The sequence below is a fragment of the Pinus tabuliformis genome, chromosome 8 (assembly GCF_031772625.1).
Source record: "Pinus tabuliformis cultivar Carrire ecotype Pingquan chromosome 8, CPIR1, whole genome shotgun sequence".
In the NCBI taxonomy this organism is placed as follows: domain Eukaryota; kingdom Viridiplantae; phylum Streptophyta; class Pinopsida; order Pinales; family Pinaceae; genus Pinus; species Pinus tabuliformis.
The window spans coordinates 769,170,202-769,193,777 of NC_142294.1; the positions used below are offsets into that span (position 1 = coordinate 769,170,202).

A 23,576-nucleotide genomic window follows, 5' to 3' on the forward strand; every position below is an offset into this window, starting at 1 on the left:
TTTGAAAGGCTCAATTCTCCTCAAATTTGACATCCCTTCTCACCACAATCTTCCTCTGCGATGGAATGTACACTTTGTAGGCCTTTAAGGTCTTGTTATACCCCACAAGGATGCCCTTTTGTGATGAGGGTTCCAATGTCATCGTCTTGTTTGTTTGAAGATACATTAATATATATTACACACCCAAGGATGTGAAAATGACTAACCTCCTTTCCCTCTTGTGAACGTTTGCTTAGGGGTCTTGTTCATGTTCTAAATATACACTCTTGTGTTTCATGCCTCTACTCAAAGAAACGTGGGCACTTCTTGATTATGGATCATTGCCTTGGTAATGCCAATGATGACCTTGTTCTTCCTCTTTACAACCTGATTTTGCTGAGGGTTCTAAAGTATTGTTAGCTCCTTACTCATTGCCTTTATGCAAAAGTTCTTGAAGTCATTGGAAGTATACTCATCCTCATTGTTTGACCCAAGAACTCTGACTTTTCTCACTATTTGGTTCTCCTTGAGAGCCTTAAATTATCGAAACTAACTGAAGGCCTCTTCCTTGGCCTTCATGATGTAGATCGATGTCCTCTTGGAGAAACCATCAATGAGTGTCACATAGTAATTGTAACTACTTAAAGATGTCACTAATATAGGACCACACACATTTGAATGTGCCAGATCTAATATCCCCTTGGACTTGGTATCACTGCTAGGAAAGGTTGTCTTGGCATACTTGCAAAGTGCACATCCATTGCACATGCCCTACTACTCTACATTGAATTCGAGAAGACTAGTGATAATCTTCCTCAATATTTGTAAACCTTTGTAGTGCAAGTGACTCATCCTCTTGTTCCATCACTTGCACAAATTGTTGTTGTCATGAACTAGGGCAAGTATAGGTTGAGCCTTCAAGTTGTACAAGTTCCCCTCTTTGCTCCCAATTACTTGTTTTGCTCTTAGATTAGAAGCTCTTGGCTTGACAATACCTGCCCATCTTAGAAATAAACCTCATACCCCTGGTCATCTATGGCTAAGATTGCAAGTAGGCTCTTGGTTAAACCAAGTACATATAACACGTTTGTCACCTCTAAAGGATCTCTTGACTTTAGCTGAAACTAAATAGTCCGAATCTCCTCTACATCACACATGACATTGTTCTTAAGCTCCACATGTATCTCTGAGTCATCCTTTGAAATATTGGTGAACAACTATTGTGGTCCTTTCATATGAGAAGCACCATTATCCACAAACTAGCACCCTTGGCTATGGTGTTAGTAAGACAAAATACCAATGGGAACCCCTTGAATTTGGTGGCATTCACTTAGCCGTGTGTTTGTTGATGTTGTAGCTTGTGCATGTGCCTTATTCTTTCCCTTATTTTTGTTTGGACATTTACTTGCATAATGGCCAGACTTAGGACAAGCAAAGCATTTCATCGTAGTCACTTCCTTCTAGAGAGGTAGCATCCCCATTGGTATTTTTCATGGTTTTCCTCTTACCCTTCCTTGCTTAATTAGCAAGGGCAATATTCTCATCATTACCCTTTTGTTGGCCTCCACGTAGAGATTCCTCTTAAATCTCTTCTTGGGCGAAGTTATCCCACAATATAACCCAGTTTGGAAGTCTCTCTCATGCCATTTTACCTTTGACGAAGGGTGCCCATTACTTAGTGAAGCCATGTAGGGTTATCCTCACCAATTCCTAATCTAACATGACCTCCCCAACTATAGCCAAATCATCATGACCTTGTGAGATCTTGGTGAGATAAGATGCTTTTGCATTTGATTTGGTCATCTTGGTGCCACTGAGTTTCTCCTTCAGCATCATCTTCTTATATTTTTTGTTTAGTATAGTTTCATTAGAACTTCCAACAACTCCTTGGAAGTCTTCTTTTTGGATAAACAAGGCATCACATGATCCTTCATCGCATCCAAAATGATCCTCCAGGCTTTCACATCCCTTTTGGTTATGAGTGGCTAGTTATCTAGCATGATGCATCAATAGGAGAGACGGATTTTTGATTTGCAAACTCCTAGATGCCATTCTCCACAAGCACTGATGCTATCCACTCCTTCCAAGGACTATAGTTAGATGCACCCTCCAACTAGTTTTCAATCTTAGTCTAGTTGCAACCATCCTTCCAACCTCCAAATCAAATACTCAACCCAAAATAATATTATCGTTAGAAATTATTTTGTTGTAAACTTGTGACAAATTGATCTTCCACTCCTTCAGAGTTTATTGCTTTGATACCATGTTAAATTTCCCTAATACCAGATTTGATTTAATATTCCCAACAATAATTTATACCCATAAATGATTTAACCTAGTAAATTATTTTTGTGAATTGTTAAATAAAAATACATCTATAGAAATCACACAACAAAAATTTCATACCTTCCAATTTCCTCTTCACTTATATTACTCAAAATAAATAAGGGCTCTCTCTTAGGGAAAATGCCCCATAAAGAAATATAGAATTATACATCAAAAATGGAACTTGGAGATCTTGGCTCCGTAGAAAATATCATTCCTCGCAAAATTTGACTCCTAGAATATTTTGTCGCTTGGAAAAATTGGCTTCTCTTATTTGCAATTTGGCATCCTCTCTCCTATCCTTTTAGGACCCAAGTGATTGGAGAATATCTCGACCCCACTTAGGTCATGACTTGTACAACGCACTACGCAAGCCTCCATGATGAGTTTTGCTCCCCTTGCAAATTTGACCTCAAAGATCTCGACCTCCTCAAGTTTCCTCCAAAATTTCTTGCTACAATGTTTCCTTTTCCTTAGTTTTGAGTCTCTCACTCTCCAATTGAGAAAATTTCTCTATCAATTTTCAGTTATGTCTTCCTCCTCTCCTTAGGCTTTCTTTTATAATTTCTCATTGAGCTAGATGCTTAACCCCAATCTCCTAAGTGATGGATGGCTATGATTAACTTCTAAGCTTCACTTGAAATCAATGATAGAGATAAGATCTAGCTTACTAAAGTGAATAAATTTAGTGAATAGCCAACATTAATTAATTAATTAATCAGTTTGCTTTTCCTAGTTAGACTTGAGGAAAAAATCATAAAAGTAACTTAATAAATGAGCAAGTACCTAGAGAGGCTTTGGAAAACTTTTGCATGCTTAACACCTACCCTATGTATAAGCACCTATTCAAGCTATGATCATCAACATTTTGATCTCTATCCTCATGTTTATGGATAATATAGTTCTCTTGTCCTCCACCTTGGATAGGTTATAGAGATCAAGGTAGTGATCCCACAATCTTGATTACTTGATAGTCAATTTTGGCAAAACAAAGGTTATGATCTTCAGTGGGTCAAAACATGTCTTATTATACTACCATTTTTATTTTTGGGAGGGTGAAGGTTGAGATCAGTACTTGTTATACTTACATGGATGTTCAACTTTCAAGGCCTGGATTCTTTCCCTGGAAATCCATTAACTTCAAATACTAACGTGGGTTATGGATTCCTCATGCTTCTTGAATGTCATGTTTTAATAATCATTGCTAGGACATTCTATCCAAGTTGGAGCTCATGGATAGCCTAATTAGATTGATGCTTCTCTATAGGGGTTGTTACGCACCATAAAACATGTAACTCTTAGGAGAAAAAAATTCTCCTCATTAGCTAGCCAACTCACCAATAGCCCCACAATGGTTTGCACATATCACTATGTCAGAGTTATCCACCCATTTCTTTAGTTAGATTTGTCTTCCATCTAGAATTTCCTCTTGAAGGAACGTGGGTTATCTCTCAACATGTATTCTAACCATTCTTGCAATCATGTGATTTCATTTAATGTTATGGACATATTATTATGGGTCATGGGGAAAATTAAGTGATTGGTTGATCTCAATTTTATTCTTGTTCTCACACTTCACTTGGGAGGTTAGTCTTTGACTCTAGTCCAATGAGACCTCTAAGGGCATAGGGTTTAGGAGGGGCACTACTGGGGCAACATTGATTGATGTAGCATGCCCGAGGTAATCCATACTTATCACTTTCCATCTCTCCTAGTTATTCAGCTCCCTTCCTTGGGTTGGTAGCCATTGGGATTGACACATTTTAATTCCATATCCTCGAGCTAGGACTCGAAAACTTGGCTTGTTGGTTGATGTAGCTAAAAGAAGAAAACATATAAAGCCACATCGAAAGAAAATGTGAAATGAAAAATGTGGTTGGGACATTATTTAATGCTTGGGCAAAAGCCTAACATGAGCTTTACCCCCCTCATTAACTATCACCCAGTTCATCAAGTATTTAATGCTTCATCTAATGAAAGGAACTCTTAAAAGTTTCAATCTTGATGGGCGAGAAATTGGTACATCTTAAAGCGATATTGGAAAACTATGAAAGTAGGCTTGGGCTCTTAAGCTATGCACCAAAAAAAGATAAATCATTGAAGTAAAAGGTCCACAAGTGGGTGGAAAAAGCAGGCCGAAGAATGGGGTAACCCATGCGATGATGATTTCTTTTTCCTTACATATATACAATCAGGATGTTGGACCCCCATTAGCTTGTTTAAGGGCTATGATACGAGCCTTGAAGTCCTCTCCCACTTTGAGACCATGGTTATCACCCATACCTATGGATTCATGGGCTGACTTTTGACATGCTACTCCCCTTAGGGCCTGGAAACACCTAATAAAGTTGTTGGCCTAATCATCCTTGACATAAGTGAGCTAACTTGCTTAAAAGTCTTGATCTAGTTAGACATTTGAAGGTGAGTTTTATGTGAATTCTTGTGCCCTTGCCATTAGATATGGTCGAATATGATGCTTTAATGGTTTTTGTCCCTAATGATTATTTATTGCACTTGATCTTGAAAGGTTTGTGTCAGGTGTTGTTCTTACAACAATAGATATTCGTTAAGGGTTGGGTTTGGCCCTCTTCAACACCACTCTCGAGGATGTTTCGCTCTAGTATGAGACTAGAGATGATCTTGATGGTTCAAAATTGCCCCTCCATAGATCAATGTTAGGCTTTGAGATGATTCTTTGTGGTACTACATCCCCTCATCGATGCCGAGAGGATGAAACATTGAGCCACAAAACTTGGCTGTTGGACTAGTTAATGATGTGCCCAAATGGACCTAGGACACCCCCAAGTGGGTCTTGACTCTGTTTGAAGGATGTTACTTGTTCTTGAGCCCAGGTGAAGATGATTTGACTTGGGAGGGCTTGCACATTCTCTTTGGACACCGACACTTGCCTTGCATGATGCAGCATCACCCCCACAAGCCTTAGGAGGGTGACACAAACTTCTTTATGGATGATGCCATGGTTGAGGAGGCACTTTTTAAAATGTACCCATGTATTTTAATGATTTATTGAGTGTGGAGCACTCATGGACCTATGCATCACTGCTTGATGGATCTTGACCATTTCTAGAGGATGATGTCATGCTGGAGGCATTTATTTCCCATATTTGTGGTATATTTTTGGCATTTTGTTATGTTTTTGTGCTATTTTAAGTTTGTGAAAGCTCAAGTGAACTTTTAAGGGTTTTTCTTGTAAAATTGATAAAATGAGGCTTGGTTGCCCTCATATAAATGAATGATGAATGATGCCACAAAGTGTCATAAATGAATGATGAATGATTTCTCTTAAAATTGATAATACGAGGCTTGGTTGCCCATGGAGATTTTAAATCAATTTCTTATACAATAAAGGAGCAAGATGTCTAGTTAAATTTAGCAATTTTAACCATGGCACATGTAGAAACCCTACTTTCAACAATATTGCAAAACATAAATATGTGCAACAAACTTACAAAATTTCCACAAGAATCTCTTCAATCAATCCCAAGAAATCAACATCAATAGAATCTTGCACTATAGAGATCATATTGCATCCAAATAGAATACACAAGGAGTTAATGCGTACTTCCAAAAAGAGAAGAGTGTCATAAATGAATGATCCAACCAAATTGTGTTAACCAAGCCATCGTACTAGATCTGCAGTTATGACTAAAAACACTGGACGTTAGATTCAGAGGTGCAAATTGTTTCCCTTCAATTACAACTCGTTTGACCTGATTTGGCATCTACTTGCTCTTTCAAGTGTATACCTTGTACCTCATGAAACAAGGGTGAGTTAAATACTTAACATGTGTTTCCAACCAAGATGAATCCACACAAAATATAAAACCAGTTAAAGAGCTCAAGTTTTTATTCTCTTTGGGATTGATACAAAGATAGTTAGATTCACGAACAAGCTTTAATGATGCTAGTAGCAAATGGTAACACATGAGAATTGACTACTAATGATAAGATGTAAACAATGTGGTTCAACATGAAAGTACTTGGATCAAGACAACGTATATCAAAAGATCAAATCATGTAAATTTTAAGTTGGGAAAGATTTTTTTGGTTTTTGGATGAAGATGATTCATAGACCAATGCTTTAGGGCTATGGAGTCACTACACAAGATTCCAATGAAGCTTAGGGTTTGAGGTGAGATAATGTTGATGGCACTTGAAGGATTGCCTCTCAAGCTTTATCAAGGGCTTCTAGGTACCTCTCAAGGATGGTGGGGGAATTGGTTCTTTAGGAAGCTACCCTAAATACAAGGAAGGTGATCTCAAAGGCTGGCCAAGGCAAGAAGGAAGATCCCTAGGACATCCTACATCAATACAATGACACAAGTCTTCAATGGTGAAAGGGGGAAGGCATGAAAGTTATACCTTGTGTTACCCTTTTTAAGTGTATCAAGGTTAGGTGCGATGATTAGGTGACACACATTCTTTGGCCTTGATGTAGAGAAATCCTTGAACAATAATAAAACAAACTCTTAGAAAAAAGAGTTTCTAACTAATAAAAAAGAAAGGGGTTTCCTCCTTTTATAGATTAAGATCCTCCTTAAAGCATGGTGTAATACAATGTGCTTTAGCTCAAATTATGGGAAAAAACAAGTGGCCCAAGTCAAAGCAATAGAAAGATACATCATGTGGGAACCATTGATCCTCCCCAATCTCCACACATGAGTGCCCCATCAAACATTGTCTAAGAGATAAACTCTTATACATGTGAGCCAAGAGAGGTTAAGTCAACTGTCCCACCCTTAAAAGTGGCAGTGACCTTCAAAATAGTGTAAACAAGGTCAACCAAGGGCCCAAAGGCTAGGGTGCCCCTCCAACCAATTCCCTAGAGTACTGAAGTGGACAAAAAATGAAATAACCATCTCTAGAAGTATGACATCATCCCCATATGCGCAGGATGTCACATGAAGAAACCATTTCTATGTGGTAGGTGTGGCTCTACAAATATAGTGCTCCTTAGTCAATTGAAGGTGGTTAATTGCCATGCCATTTATAATAGCTTGTGAGAACCCATGACCGTGTGTAATGACCTCTTGCAGATCCTCAAATGTCTCAACAAACCCCCACATATGGTGTTAGGAGGAATAATCATGCCAATGTTTGAACAAATAATCCAATTGAGAAGGGGGTACCTCTCAAAGTGATCTGTGTGGCAAATGTGATGATGTGGTGTCCTTGTCATCACTCGGTGCATTGTCACGATTCCCAATTCATTGACATGTTTTCAATAAAATGGCATGGATCTCATTGTTAGTGGATATGGTCAAATAAGGGTACATGGATCTCAATGCAATGTTATAGATCCATTGTAATGTCATTGATTCCAATGCAATATTAAAATTCTTGAGGCATGGTACATAGATCCCAATGCAAGGCACTTGCTTGGAATGATGAGTCCAACTTTCCGATGTGCCATTAGGTTGTATACCCTTAGTAACTTATTCAAATACAACATAAGAAAGGTTAGTATTTTAGCATGCCAAAGTTTTACAATTGGGGAGCAAAAATTAACTTGTATACATGTGTCAATTCCTAGGACAAAGTGTGTTTTTTAAGTCCTTAAGTAAAACATAGGTGATGTGATGAAAAATTATGTAAGGGTAAGGGGAAAATGCCATTTGATAATCCTCAGATTCAAGGAATGATGTAGAGGCCTTACATTTTTTGATTGTCTTGCTTTCAAGAGCTAGGTATTTTATCTATAGAAGCCTTTAAAGAGGGAGCTTAGCATTGAGTTACCTTTCCTCGTCATTGTTTCTTACCACCCCATTTGCCTCTTTCTTTAAGTGATTGTTTTATTTAACAAGCCCCCTTTTCTTTAGATGCTTATAGACAACCATTAGACTAGGGGCAATGGCCTTCGTAGCAGGGTGGCATTCATTTAAGCTTCAATTTTTTTGGCCTTTACATTATTTTCTCATCACCTCTTAGCCCTTTTGGCTCTAATGGTTTAGGCTTTTCTTTATTTGGATCATTTTTGTGCTTGTTGACAAGTCAACATGAAGGGGAAGGTCTCTTTTATGGATGGAATGAGGTGAACAGGTATAACAAGAAGTGTAAGTATGATTGTGGATGTGTAAGACACTACCTTAACTAGTTTCTCAGCAGTACAAGCTGACCCAAGAAATGAAAACACTTGTAAAGAAAACCATGCTTCCCATAATATGATGAGCAAAAGAACAAAATTATATTGCTATGAAGTTTTTTTAGATTTTGTTAGTTTATCACTTTCATAGCGAGATCAAAGAGGTTATAGCACCACATCCCAGTGAAATAACAATGCATGGATTATCACCAAAGAATTTGTTGTAACCACATTGTACCACCAATAAATGCATTTGTAATCTAAGAGGTGAGTGTATAGATCTAACAAAACCACAGTTGAGCTAGCGTAATATTGTATTTGAAGGTTAAAATGAGAGAATTATTTGAGTTTGGAGTTTTTGAGCAAGTTGCTCATGGAATCGACAATCATACATCCTTTTGTGAGGGTGCCTCTAAGGTAGTTACCCCATGGGTGGTAACATTTGCCTCCTACTTGTCTGATGAGTTTAGCTTGTTATAATGGCAGTTGGAGGGTTTGATCTTGGGCCTTGCCCAGATTACTCCAATGTGTTAACTATTTACCATGGTTTAAGGAAAAAAATAAAAAAAATCTACCACCTACATGGGCACATGTGAACATGCAAGTGTATGAGAACTTCAATATTAGCAATTGTCATCTACACACCATCTAACATGAAGAGAACATCAATGGGGGTGAATCTACCACCCTAAGAGACCTAAATCCTACTTTGTATAAAATCAATTTCTTTCCAAGTCTAATGCATTAAAGTCAAAATAGTGGAAGTAAATTTATATAAGACAAAATCAAATATGCATCAGGAAATCAATCTAGCAATGCATGAAATGAGACACAAACACGAGCAAGTGAATGCAAGTAAACAAGCAACTAAATTAATGCTTAGGGAGCTTGTTATTTACGAGGTCAAGCTTGGTGCTAGGTGCCATCAAATGTGTTATCACATACACTTGCATTTGTTGAGATAAAGCTCCAAAGCTCACCTCCCTCTTCTCAGCCTAGGTCAGCGCTTCTATAGGTTAAGATTCCTAGGGTTTAAAGCAATGAGTTTGAAGGTGATATGAAGGGTAAACCCAACAAAATAGTTTTGAAACGGTTTTAGAGTATGAAAGTCGTTGGGAGGACAAGAGACTAGTGTCCTTTCATTTGGGCATATGGGGTCAACCGTGTCCCATGAGATGGTGTGAAGGGATCCAAGGTGACAAGTAGGATTGTCCACTACTAAACCTAGTGGAGCCTCCTATTATTTTCACAAGCTCCAAGATAACTTAAGGGAAGATTCTCCACTAGAATTCTCTACAGGGATTACAAGATAGGATCTATCCAAGAACAATACAAAGTGAATGCATCCACTAGATAAGCATATTTTCACTTAATACATTTAACAAATAAATCTACAAGACTTGGAGAGACTACTTACTCAAAAAATCATTGCTCATCCATAAACCCTAACCGTGAAAATCAATGGAGTGCAAAAAAGTTAAAACACATTAAGAAATCGTCACCTGCTCAATGAGATGCATGTATTAACCTTCAATCCGTGACACCAACTCCAAGACAAAAGAACTTAAAATTTTAGAATTAGCTTGAAAGACACTGATTTCTCCCCCAATCCAACTCTACATTTAGGTCACCCTAGTTAAGTTTTCTTTTAGAAGGTTATGTATCTTCATATATAGATACCGCACCATTCTCGTTAATTCTCATGGGTGTGCCTTGATCTATTCTGTCTGCTAAATTTGTTGGAGTAGCCTCCTTGCTCGCTACGACATATATTCTAAAATAGAGACATCGAATTCTTGAAGAATGCCCCAAGTCATTTACAGTGAAGCGCTTTAAAACATTCAACACTCATATATACAAATGTGAAATGAGACCAAGCTCCTTCTCATTAAGATATTCGACATCTGCATCACCTTCGGAAGGATTATGGCAGCTTTTGCTATTTACCCTTTATGGCAACAGTGCTTTCTTGATAGTAAAAAAGATTTGGCAAACAAGATTTGGCTTAAATCCTCCATGGTAATGACATTGTCACATTTTCTTTTCTTGTTTTACCAGAATTCTCAGGAGTGGAGGCATCGACTCGTTTTGTCAAAATTTGACCCTCTTAGCTGGATTCCATGATAAAAGCACTATGATTGGTTACAGACTAAATCATCACTCAGAACTGAACTGGATGACTCTGATTGACCCTTCAAACCAGGGTTTCGATTAATTTATCTTCTTTAGGGGAGCAGTCTGTTTCAGGAACAAGGTTTAGAAACTGTTCCACGCTCATTCTGAAGTTGACCTTCTTCAAGATTCATATCCCGAGAGAACAAAATAGCTGCTTGTTTCAAAGGCTTATCTAGTGTGTGCTTGAGATGTAACATTCACTGGAGAATCCAATTTTCAGAGCAATGCACTACGGATTCTTCCATTTCAGTTACAGTTGTATGGTTGCTTTTTTTAATTCTCTGAATATAAAACCCTCTATATATGTTTGACTTGGCTGTTAAGATTCGCTGTATGCTACCAAGTAGCTACAGACTACACCAAAAAATTGAAGTGGTCCTTGCAATAGAGATGTTTTCTTCAACTTCTCCTATTCATAGTGTTCTTAATCTATCACTGTAGTCATAGAAGATCGCAGTAACTCGACATCTCTCTCTGCTAATTGGCAAATATGCAAAGGACAATTTACAAGACTATGATGCAGTTGATAAAGAATGGAAGAATGTCATGCATCGGTCAACACATTGATTGTGTGTTCATTTTAGTCCGTTTTAGTTGTATTGAAATATGGTCCCTGACGGCCCTCTATATACTAACTTGGAATGCATTCATGGTACACTTGGCTGTCTGCTTTGTGTTTCCTACTGTTCGTGTAAGATCTCAAATGAGAAATTCCATTGGTGATGAGAATTCTTTGTACTCTGAACTAGATTATGGTGTTGATGCATATATATTCAGATTCCGTTTGCAATTCTGTGCCAATGTCTTATTTTTCTTAGTTTCCGACAGTATCTTACATGCTGCAATTTTTTGCATTTTTTTCATTTTATGTTCAATGAATTTTGATGCAGAGGGGCTTAAAATAAAAATTTGTACTCGTAAGAGAACAAAACGAGAAGAGCTCGAGCGAATTCGTAATCAAGGGAAAGAGAAAGAGAAAGTCCCTTCCAATGTGAGTCTAAAATATTCTGCGAGTTTGATGTTTATGTGATCTGTATTTTTGAATGATAAGAATTATAGTTTATAGAATTGTATCCGTTCAAGCCAGTCATTTTTCTTTGTACGTTACCAGGGAACTTGTGTCTTGCGTGTGTGTGAGATTGAGAGGGAGTGGGAGAGAGGACGCTTGTCTATGCTCATAATTACTCTATGTTAGAATGTGGCGTGGGGTTTGTGGCTCATTGAATGAATTGTTAGTCTGTACAACTTGGTGAAGCTGATCAAACTTTCTTTTCAATTTGCTAGGAACAGGATGTTATGACAGATGGTTCTGGGAAAAGGACGCGCCGGATAAAAGTCCTGCGTCATCTTGGTCTTGCTGCTCCACCTGATTCCCCTTTTAATGCCAACTCTCCGCTCAAAATTGTTGCATGAGTTATGCCATGATACATATTCGCTATTTTTTGGGTTGTCATCTAGTGTGTAGTTTCCGGCAAATAATATGGTCAGTCGAAAACTGAAGGAAATCGTCAATGCAACCTGCCAAATCTGAAGATATTAAACTTTTTCCTCTGGTTTATGCTAAATTCATTTTTGCCTGGTTTGCAAGATAGCGCAATTGATTCTCAGTTCAAAGTGTCTGGGAACAGTTAAATCCTAGGATACATTTTATATTTATTACATTTGTTCTCCGAGATATCATTTAACTTTAAAGATGTCAACTGGACAGAGAAAAGTGAACTCAAAATTTTGTCTTTTAACAGTGCAGTGCAGCTCTGCTTATTTACTTTATCCTACTCTCTGTGGGTAGAAATATAACTTATGAGACTAATAAATTCGAGGCTCAAGGCGAAGTTGACTGTCCAAAATTTTTGATGCATAGCAGAGAAGTTGAGTTCACGTCTCTATTTTCACCATTTTATATGCTTGTTTGGAAGCCCGAAGAATTTAAGGACTCTCTAAATTTTTTTATGCATAGCAGAGAAGTTGAGTTCACGTCTTCATTTTCACCAATTTTAAATATGCTTGTTTGGAAGTTCCAAGAATTTAAGGATCTAGAGCTTGAGATTGGAATCGGAGAAGAAAAATAAATTTCTAAAGTTCAAAGTCCACTTAAAAATATAAATAAACGCATATTTTCTTTTCAGATGGTTATTTGATTGGTTGTGAAGTCATAAATGGTCTCTTCTAAGTTTTTGATACAATTCTATATTTTTCTTTGGCAGCCACGGTGTTTTGTGAAAACATGAATATTTTCCCTGTATTATGCCAATTATTGTATGTTTAATTTTGTTATTAATAAAGCTGGGCAATGCCTTAGATAGTTAGTGTATTTATTTTATTTGTAGAACAAAGTGATAATTATTTTATTTGTACACTAATTATCGATTTGCTAGGTCAAATTATTTATGGTAGGAAAAGAAGGTTGACACCCACCTATTTATTCGGGCCATCTGTAGCTTGGAGACTTGTAGTTTGTATATTATTGCTGTAACATTGTTGCGAGGTGTATTTCCAGATACTGATTTAAATCTTTCTTTGAAAGTTTTTGATGATCATTTTCTCTCTCTATCGTGTATAATTGGGCTTGTTTGTATATTTTGCTGTAACAATGCTGCTAGGTTTATTTCTAGATAGTGATTTCAATCTTTCCTTTAATGTTTTTGATAGTCGGTATCTCTCTCGATCTTATATAATTGGGGCTTTTATTTGATGAAAAGCAGTTCCTTCTCATAGTCATTATCTCTCTTTCGTATAATTGAGCCTTTTATTTGATGTAAAGCAGTTCCTGCTAGCTTCCATGGTGGTTAAAATATTGAAGTCATTATTTATCTAGACTTCCTTCTTAATAGTAATACATTTTGGAAACACAGTGGGCTATCCTTTATATATGGCATTACATTGAGAGGGAGAATATAGTTTGTCTTGCAATGAGTGTAATTTGGAATGTTATCTTCTATTATTGAGCTTGATGCACCCTTTCAAACAAGTTTCTAGAAAATATTTCTTTGTATAGACATTTTACTTGTGCATGATGTGATTTCTCATTACATGGAACAAAATCAAATATTTTCTTTGTATAGAAATTTTACTTGTGCATGATGTGATTTCTCATTACATGGAACAAAATCATCTTTGAGTATATGGTTCAATTCACACAGTCATTTTATTGCAACCTTGTGAATTAACAACAAAATTAGTGTCTTTTTACTGAATGCTATATATTAGATAAATGAAGTACCTTGTGTGAAGTGGAGAGATAATTGATTTGACCCTAGGGGGATTCATACTTCTTACATGCCCTTGTTTGGGAAGTTCTGGCTTCCCTGACTCTTATAGAGAGGCTTAAAGGGGATTTGCCTTTTAGCTATTGGAGTTTTTTTACCCTTTTAACACTGTATTGGTACAGAAATCCAAAGATCCTGATAAACATAGAAGCCATGAACTGGGTGAAATGTTGGACTCGGTTGGGTATTTAGTAAAGCTAATTATATAGAGTTCTTGGTATAGAGGCTGGCTGACCTGGACAGTGAACTCTTAGGTCACTAAAAATTAGGCAAAAATGGAAAATTTATTTGAGAGATTATTTTTGTCACCCACCTAAATAAGATGGACTGAAGCATATAATTTGTTATTAGACCTTAGTTGATAGATCCAAGGAGTCTGATCAGCCTTAACAATGAACATTTTTTTCTCTAAAAATTAGATATGCCCTTGCTTGGGGAAGATCTGGCTGCCCTGACTCTTAGAGAGGCTTAAAGGTTATTTGCCCTTGAGTCACTATAATTTTTTCCACCTTTAAAAACACTCTTGATACAGAAATCCAAAGAGCTTGAAAAGTGTTGAAGCCATGAATTGAGTGAAATGTACGACTTGGCTTGGGACTTAGTAAAGTTAATTATATGGAGTACTTGGTTTGGGACTTAGTAAATGGTTTTCCATTTGGACAAAAATGGAAAATTTCTTTGGAAGAATATTTTGTCACCTGCCTAAATAGGAAGGAATGGAAAGCACATGGTTTGTTATTAGACCTTGGCTGATCAACCTTGACAATGACCATTTTGATCACTAAAAATTAGACATGCTCTTGCTGGTGGGAAGCTCCCGTCACTCTGATAGAGAGGCTTAAAGGGGATTTTCCATTTAGTCATTTGGAGTGTTGTTTTAACCCTTATAAAACTTTGTTGCTACAGAAATCCAAAAGCCCTGACAAACATAGAAGCCATGAATTGGGTAAAATGTTGGACTTGGTTTACGACTTCGTAAAGCTAACTATAGAGTACTTGGTTTGTTAGTCTTCAGTTGGAAAATCCATGGAGTCTAACTAACTTGGACAATGAACTCTTAAATCACTAAAAATTAGACAAAAATGGAAAATTTCTTTGGAAGAATATTTTTGTCACCCTCCTAAATAGGAAGGTCTAGAAAGCACATAGTTTGTTATTGGACCTCAGTGGATAAATCCATGTAGTGTGATCAACCTTGACAATGAAATTTTGATCACTAAAAATTAGAAAAATTTGGAAAATTTATTTGGCATAATGTTTTTATTGCACACTTAAATATGGACTAGAAAATAATTTTCCGTGGAGCTCCTTGATTTCACTAATCATTGTTTCTTATTTTAATTGTTTTTGTTTGTGTTCACTTCGGAGAAAGTTTTGCATAAATCATAAGTATAGGTTGGGGCACCCTTTTTCTTTCGACCTATGTAAAGAAGAAATTTTGCCTTTATTTATTTTGACAGGGAAATATGTGGTTGTAGCCTCCTTTGAGAATGATGTTGTATTGTGTGTGCATATGTGTGGAGGTACTTAAAGAATGTTACCAATGAAAACTGTGTATTGTTTTTTCATTCAGAATATATCATTATGCTTGACTAAGAGCGGCTGGTGCGATGAGCATAGCTAATGTGCAAAAGATTAACAAGCTAAGTGGAAATTCTTGATAAAAATAGCAATTAGAATAATAAAACTAAGAAAACAATTAAGTTTATCCTTGGAAAAATGTAAAACCCTTTGTCAAAATTAAAGTAGAATGAGTTTTGAAACCAATAGAAATACATCTCAATTTTCGAAGTCCTTAGAGATCCTATAATTACATCACCAATATGGGTTTTAGTATCCTTTGTATTTTTTCACATATGAGAAGAATATATTTTCCTTTAAACCTAGCCACATTTAGAAATATGTGGTTGTAGCCTCTTTGAAGGATGGTGTGTGTCATGTCTATATATTTGTGCGAAAGTACATACAAAAATGTTACCTAGAAAAAATCAATTTGATGTGCTTTGGTTGACAATATACCAAAATGCTTGGTTAAGGGCAAAGTCCTTTATACAAAGTTGGTGCCATGGGCTTTGCTAATAGGGAAGAGACAATGAAACTAAGTACACATTCTTGGGAAAGCTAATGAGGAAGTAGAAGGATAAAACTAGGAAACAAGGTAGTCTATCTTGCAAAACCCCAATAAAATTTAGGTAGAATGAGATTAGTCAACCAAAAGGAGAGCAATCTAAAAATAAAGAGGAATCCAAAGATGAATAAATGCAAAGCTAAAAGATATGAATGGGGAAGAGTTTTGTTATGTATCATCTTATTAAAATGATATGTGTTTGTATATAATAATATAATCAAATGTCTTTTATATGTTTTTTTAATAAAGAACTCTTATTACTAGCATATAATCTTTTTAATTAAGATCCATTAAAGATTGAGGAGAAAAAAATTTAGGTGTAAGCCTTGTGGACCTTGTTAGAACTAGTTATGCTGATTACGACCTATTGAGATAATTGATGTATTAGACACCCTTTTTTTTTCCAAGGGACCCCCCTTTGTGTTGTGATTTGATTGGTTAGTGTATGAAGGTGTACATATCCTATCCATTTTTAGATTTGAACTTGTGACGCACAAAGAGAGTATGTTTTTCTCCATTAAGCCTATAACCTTTTTAAGTGTTGCATACAAGACACTGAAGTTCTTTCCCTATTGAGGTTGAACTTTTTTATTGTTACATACAAAGTAATGTAGATATCTTGTCCCCAACTTGACCCCTTCAATCAATCCCATCAACCCTTTAATGTTGGCTTTTGGTCTTGCACATATAAAGTAGTGAATATCCCTTGTTACTTGCGATGTAAAGCACCTTGCCTATTTTACTACATGCGCACGCGTGTGCGTACACACACATTCTACTCACAACCTTCCATTCAACTAAGATTGAATGTTGTCTTAGTATTTTATACTTTGTTGCTCAATGGACTCTTTAAATGGCTAGGTGGTATTAGCATTGTATTAGAGTTGTAATATATTGCCCTTAGGGCCATTATATGTAATTTCTCATTCTTTTTGAAACATTGTGTTTCTTTTTGACATATATGCTCTTAAAAATGACTTTTATTGTTTTGCACATAAAATAAAAGACCATTTTCAACCACTTTTCCCTTTTGACCTTATCTCTTACAACTCTTGCTTTTTATTTTTTACTACTGAGTCACATTTTATGTTTACAAAATGTTTGCTAGTTATCTACTTATTTTACATCAACATGGCCTTTTACATCTTCTCATTCTTCCTTCCACTCTTGCTATATATGATGTGCACACATACTCATGCCTTATTCACAACCTTCCACTTATGCAAGATTGAACATTGAGCTAAATATTTATGCTTTGTTGCCCAATGGACTCTCTAAAATGATAGGTAGTATTAGCATTGTATTAGAGCTGTAGAGCTGTATTATCTTGGCCTTTGCATATTTACATGTAATTTCTCTTTCTTTTTGACATATTGTGTTTCTTTTGACGTATGCATCTTAAAAATGACTTTTATTGTCTTATTTTGCACTAATTTCTTGTATGATGTTGATGTTCTTTGTCCTTTATTTTCATGTTTTTCACTTGAAATAAAACACTCAATTTCAACCACTTTTACCTTTCAACCTATCTCTCTAAAACTCCACTTTCTGTTTTTCACATGATAGTTAAATATTTTATGTTTTGCAAAATGTTTCCTGTTATTAATTTATTTTACATTAATTTGGCCTTTTATATATTCTTTCCATTTTTCCTTCCACTCATTAATAAAGTAATTAACATTGTTAGAGAGCATGTTGTGAAAAATTGATTCCAATGCTTGAAAACTACTTTAGAACTAAGATGATGTTTGTAATGTAGTTGAAGAGAGGAGAGATTTGTTTAATATTGACACTAGCTGCACGACATCTCTATCCTAGAGTGAAGATGAGGGGGACCAAGTAAAGAATACACATTCATCTTGCAAGAAATTAATCATTTAGTAGGAGCGCCACTAACTTTGTTGGCACCCACATTGGCATAATAATCATGGTAAGTTGGGATGTATATGCTACCACAAACCAATTTCGACAACTATTGTGGGTTGAGACATTGTAGAAGAAATTTTATATTCATAGAAACTATTCCAAAACACAAACGTTCTTTATCATTATGTTTATTGTTGACTTGTATCCACATAACATGTCCTAGAAATTAGGCAAATGGGTGAGGGATGAGCAAGTACACATTGTTGCGAAGATAAAAAAAATCGAATTATTTCAGCTGAAACTAATGCTGCCGAAGATTAAAATAATTCAAATTAAAACATAACAACAAGTAAATGGAATGCCACTGCATGAAATATAGATATGTCAACAAGCACAGGTTGCAAAGAAGACTATATAATTAATACATAACATCCAATATTGTATCAAAAATTTATTCAATTATTTTTTAATTGGGAATGTTTTATTGCTTGGTGGCTTTAGTTTCAATCTCAATAATTGGATTTGTTTGAGCTTTCCAACAATATGAATGCTTGCTCTTTGGAGCATGTTGTGTTGGGTGTGAATAAAGAAATATTTGCAAAGAATATTATGATGGTGAATCAAAATGTATATGTATTTAATATGTGCTTCCCTAATTATGTTAACTCTTTCAGTTTGGGGAATGCATAACTTTCCCAAATGATACAAGAATTGGTCCTTAACATGATAATCCAATTCTTCTACCTTTTTGCCATTACTTAAAGCTGCATATACATCTTTAAAGTCTATGTCTTGAGCATATTTTTCAATGTAGCTTTCATACATTACTGAGTTATGCTTAAGTATAGTAGATGCATTTATGATTGGTCTAGACAGCATATCTACAACTTTATTATGTATGCCTTTCTTATATTTGATGACTGGATGAAACTGCTGTAGGAAACCCATCCACCTATAGTGTCTTGATTGCTGCAATTTAGTTTGTGAGTGCAAATACTGAAGTGGATGATGATCAGTATGTATAATTGTTTCCTTGCCCATTAAGTAATGTTTCCACTTTTTCACACTCTGGACTAATGCATACAATTCTTTATCATATGTAGGATAATTGACTACTGCAGAATTAAAAGTCTCAGAATGGTAGCATATGGGTTTACCATGTTGCATCAACACTGCTCCCATGGCATAGTCACTGGCATCTGTTTCAATCTAAAATGGTCTTTGAAGATTTGGCAATGCTAGCATTGGTGCTGTACTAATTTTTCTTTCAAGGTGTCGAAGGCTTTCTGTTGTTTGCCTCCCCACTGAAACACCTTGTTCAATCCTGTTAAAGCATGTAAGGGAACTGCAATCAAGGAAAAGTTAGCAATAAACTTTCTCCAATATTGTGTTGCTCATAGGAAGCTTCTAACTTCTGTAGCAGAATTGGGGTTTAGGCCAGTTTACAATGATTGCAACCTTAGAGATATCTATCTTCAATTCACCACCCCCTACAATATGACCCAAATAATTCAAAGATGTTCTACCAAATTCACATTTCGATAATTTAACATAGAGATTTTCTTTTTTCAAAACATCTAGAGTCTGCTTCACATGCTTCAAATGTTCTTCCTATGTTTTACTGAAAACAAGAATGTCATCTAGATATACAATTACAAAATCATTAATAAAAGGCCTGAGTACATCATTCATAACTCTCATGAAAGTGGAAGGAGCATTAGTTAAGCCAAAAGGCATAACTAGCCATTCATACAACCCTTGCTTTGTTTTGAAAGCAGATTTCCATGCATCTTGCTCTGCTACTCTGACCTGATGGTAACCACTACGTAGGTCCAACTTGGAAAAGTAAATAGCTTCTTTTAGTTGATCCAATATATCATCAATGCGAGGAAGGGGATAATGATTATTGATCGTTATTTTATTCAGTGCTCTATAATCAATGCACATCCTCCACGAACCATCTTTCTTCCTCACCAACATGATTGGAGATCCACATGGTGATGTGCTTGGTCTTATGAACCCTTTCTCGATCAGCTCTTGTACATGCTTCTTGATCTCCGCATTCTCTAAAGAAGATAACCTGTACATTCCAATGTTAGGCAATGGAGCATCTTGCTACAAATTAATATCATGTACAATTTCACTTTTGGGTGGCAGACCTTTAGGTTCTTGGAATAAGATATCATATTCTGAAACAACTTTTTCTAAATCAACTTTCTGTTTAGCATCACAGCCCTCAAATACATTGGTTTTATCAGGTTTCTTTTCCTTTACAACCATCAGTAAAAATTGCTTGCATGAATTTACAATTCTTTTCATCTGCCCTGAGTTTACGAGAGTATAATTATTCTTGAGTTTATGAGATTTTACAATATATTCGATTCCATCTTTAACGAGTTGATACTTATTTTCAACTCTATAGAAAATGGCTTTTCTATCATACAAGTGAGGACTTCCTAAAACAATTCCACATATATCCAAGGGAACGATATCTAACTCAACCTCATCTACAAATGTTAACCCAAAAGAAAACCTAAGTTTACATTGTCTAGTCACTTGTAGCTTTGCTTTATCGCATACCCAACCTAATGGATATGGCTTCTTGTGAGGTGTGGTTAGTAATCCCAACTTCTTTACAATTGCTTCAGAAATCAAGTTTACTTGTGAACCACTATCAAATAAAGTATCAATCTTTTGATGCTTGGAAATAACTCTAATACCACTATCAAATAAATTATCAATCTTTTGATGCTTGGAAATAACTCTAATATGAAAAAGTTCATGTCTTTTCCTCTCATTTTCTTCACTATCAACAGTTTGTGTAGAATTACTAGTAGATGCTTCAGAATTTTTACCTTTTATACCTGTGGTTGCGATTGTTGTTTCATCCTCTGAGTCTAACCTCAAATCTTTCTGTATAGCAGCAACAAGCTTCTTCTTCTTGCCATCGAACTTCTTGGATTTCAGCTCCGGATGCAAAGAACAACAATGTTCATCATCATGTCCATCCTTTTTGCAGTGAGTGCATGAAGGTTTGGCCTTCTGTACAACGCTTGCCTTCCTCTCTTTCCATTTCTGCTTCCTCTTTTCCTCATTCTTGCTTACAGTGGGCTTTGATGATCCCCCAATCTCTGGGTTTACATTCTTGCCTCTATCCTCTAGATGGGTAGCCTGAACAGATACCTCATCTATGCTAGTAGGTTAAACATGAGAATGGTGTGCCTACAATAGTTGTGTAGACCACCTATATACTTCAGCAAAGTTTCAGGCGAGTCTAAAGAAATGCCTAGAATTAAAGATCTTTTTCTAAATTCTTGGGTGTAGCTTTGTACACTTTGCCCCTTTAACTGGTGAACAATATGCCAACTCAGCATGGCTTGCTGTATATAAGCTAGTGGATAGAATTGTTTTTTAATTGCAGTAACAAATTCACTCCAGATAGAAAGGATTTTACCATGCTTCTTCAAGTCAGCTTGTGTCCTGCCTTCCCACTAGACTATGGCAGTTCCTCCAAGGTGTAGGCTGGCCAACTGAATTTTACTCTTGTCTGAATCAATATTCAGCACCCTGCAATACACATCAATCTGTCTAATCCAGTTATCTAGCTTCTCTACATTTAATTCTCCATCATATATTGGAAAACCAAATTTAACAACTAACTTAATCAAATATGTTTTCTTCTTTTTATTTTCACGGCTATCAGGAGGTGTGGATAGAGGAGCCACTTTTCTTTTCCCTTTGCCTTCAGAATGACCATCTAGAAGAGATTCTTCTGTTCCTTTGTCTTGTTTGGAGGTTGAAGAATCTTCACCTCTACCTTTCTTAAATTGTTAGTACATCTCTTCTACCATGGCTCTCATGGTCATGAAATTGTCAATGAATTGAGAGTCTGATTCCAATGGATTTTCTTCTGCCATTTTCCTCCTAGGATAGACTCTTCCTATTTCTGGGTTAGTCTCAACCAGTCCTCCTCCTCCTAATTTGAGCTTTGACCTAATTGCTTTTCTATGTTGAAAATGCAACAAGATGATGGAGCTTAGTGAAAACAAGTCGCCTTCACTAAGTGGGCCCGCAGGCTATTTTTGGCGCAAAGTCTATTTTTAGACATATGGATCATGGTTTATGAATTGCAGGATGCTATTTGTGGATGATTGGTCATGTTGGTAAAAATAGATGGACTCCTATTTTTAGACTATGGGCAAGTCTATTTTTAGACTGCCAGTCTAAAAATAGAACAGTCGAATATTATTAGCTCTTAATAATATTTGGACTATAAACATTATCTTATCCCCTTGGAGCACTTCAGTTCGAGCTACGGACGTGGCACATGCAACTGCCAGAAGGAAATACGCTTTTCTTATGGGTTAGTTGAGCTATTGCATGATGGACTTCAGTTAGAACTCAAGTGATTGAGTTTGGTGGAGTTGATTAAGGAGTTGATGGAGTTGTGTTCAGTTTGACTTAGTTGAACTAGTTGTATTTAGTCTAACTGCAAATACACTAGTGATGAGTGATGTGAATTAATTATTAATTAATTCACTAATTATTAACTCATAAAGCAACTAAAGAATACATCAGTTAACTCAGTGCATGGATAGTTCAGTGGAGACAAGTGTTAGAGGTGAGTGAAAGGGCAAGACAACTGTCAGTTGTGACTATAGTTATGCATGAGATTTGCACAATCAGTGGATTGAGATTGCCAATGAGGATTGCGTAGTGCAACACAAGGGAAATACGAGTTTGGATCAACCATTCTCATCTATTGTCATGCAGGACTGCACAGTGCGCAGTGGAGGCAGGCAAGCAGTGGAGGAGATTTGAACCTGTGATTGATTCAGATCTGAGCTAGTTTGTGTGTAACAGGTGGAGATAGTACTGAGTACTTGCGAGGAGTATTGACTATGTGTTGTTACATGTTCTCAATCAATATAATATACAGATAGTTGGGGGTTTTCAGCTGTATGCTTTCCTCGTGATATACTGTGTTGATATGTGTGATTGATGTTTCAATGTGCGCATGCGATTGTTTCTGAATACCGCAAATTGATGATCAATGGTAGAAGAGGTTATGTATTATGCATGCATTCCACAAATAGTGTATAATCAGGATAATATCTGTGAATAAGTGTTATATTATTCAAAATTTCTACAGTCTAACCTTAGCAAACCTAAAGCTCTGATACCACTTGATCTGATAATGAGATCTAAGACAATTAATAACGTATTACAGATTCATGTGCTTGTATGTGCCTATGTTATTTTATGCAATGGATTGATAAGATTGCGAAATACGCAGACAATGAAGCAATAAACAAAAACATAATAGACAACACATAACACAACAAATTTAATGAGGATTTCACCCAATACTCTTGGGCTACATCTCCTGGTCCAGTGTTTAGTGGTGGCCTCTCTATTATGTCTTCAAGCAGAGTTTTACAATAGTATGAGCTCAATTTGAGACTCAATACACAACAAATACAACAACAAGAGTTTTCTTGAACCTCTCAAGCCTCTCTGAGTACACAGACTCTTTCAATCATTCTCTCTCTCTACCTTAGCTCTGTCTCGACATTGCCTTCAATATTGTTTGTCTCTGTTTGCTCTATGTCTGTGGCTTTAAAGCTAATCTGCGCTGCATGTTCGTTTCTCCTTCTCGGATTTCTGCCTCCCAACCTCTGTCAGCTCAAATATCTCTTCTAGCGTTACACAATCATTGCATAATGCATTGAGG

General features: G+C 36.3%; 1 protein-coding gene across 18 annotated transcripts in view; it reads left to right on the top strand.

The window, feature by feature from the left end:
- Positions 1-12,482, top strand: part of LOC149237850 (uncharacterized) — a 50,517-nt gene extending 38,035 nt beyond the window's left edge. For 16 of the 18 annotated variants that reach the window (XM_089372839.1, XM_089372832.1, XM_089372828.1 and 13 more), the window contains 2 exons: positions 11,473-11,573; positions 11,867-12,482. In XM_089372839.1, coding sequence (XP_089228965.1) covers positions 11,473-11,573; positions 11,867-11,995 — 230 coding nt within the window. In that variant the 3' untranslated portion in view covers positions 11,996-12,482. The remainder of the gene's footprint in view (positions 1-11,472; positions 11,574-11,866) is intronic. The other 2 variants (XM_089372842.1, XM_089372827.1) reach the window with 1 other exon arrangement.
- Positions 12,483-23,576: the final 11,094 nt, after the last annotated feature.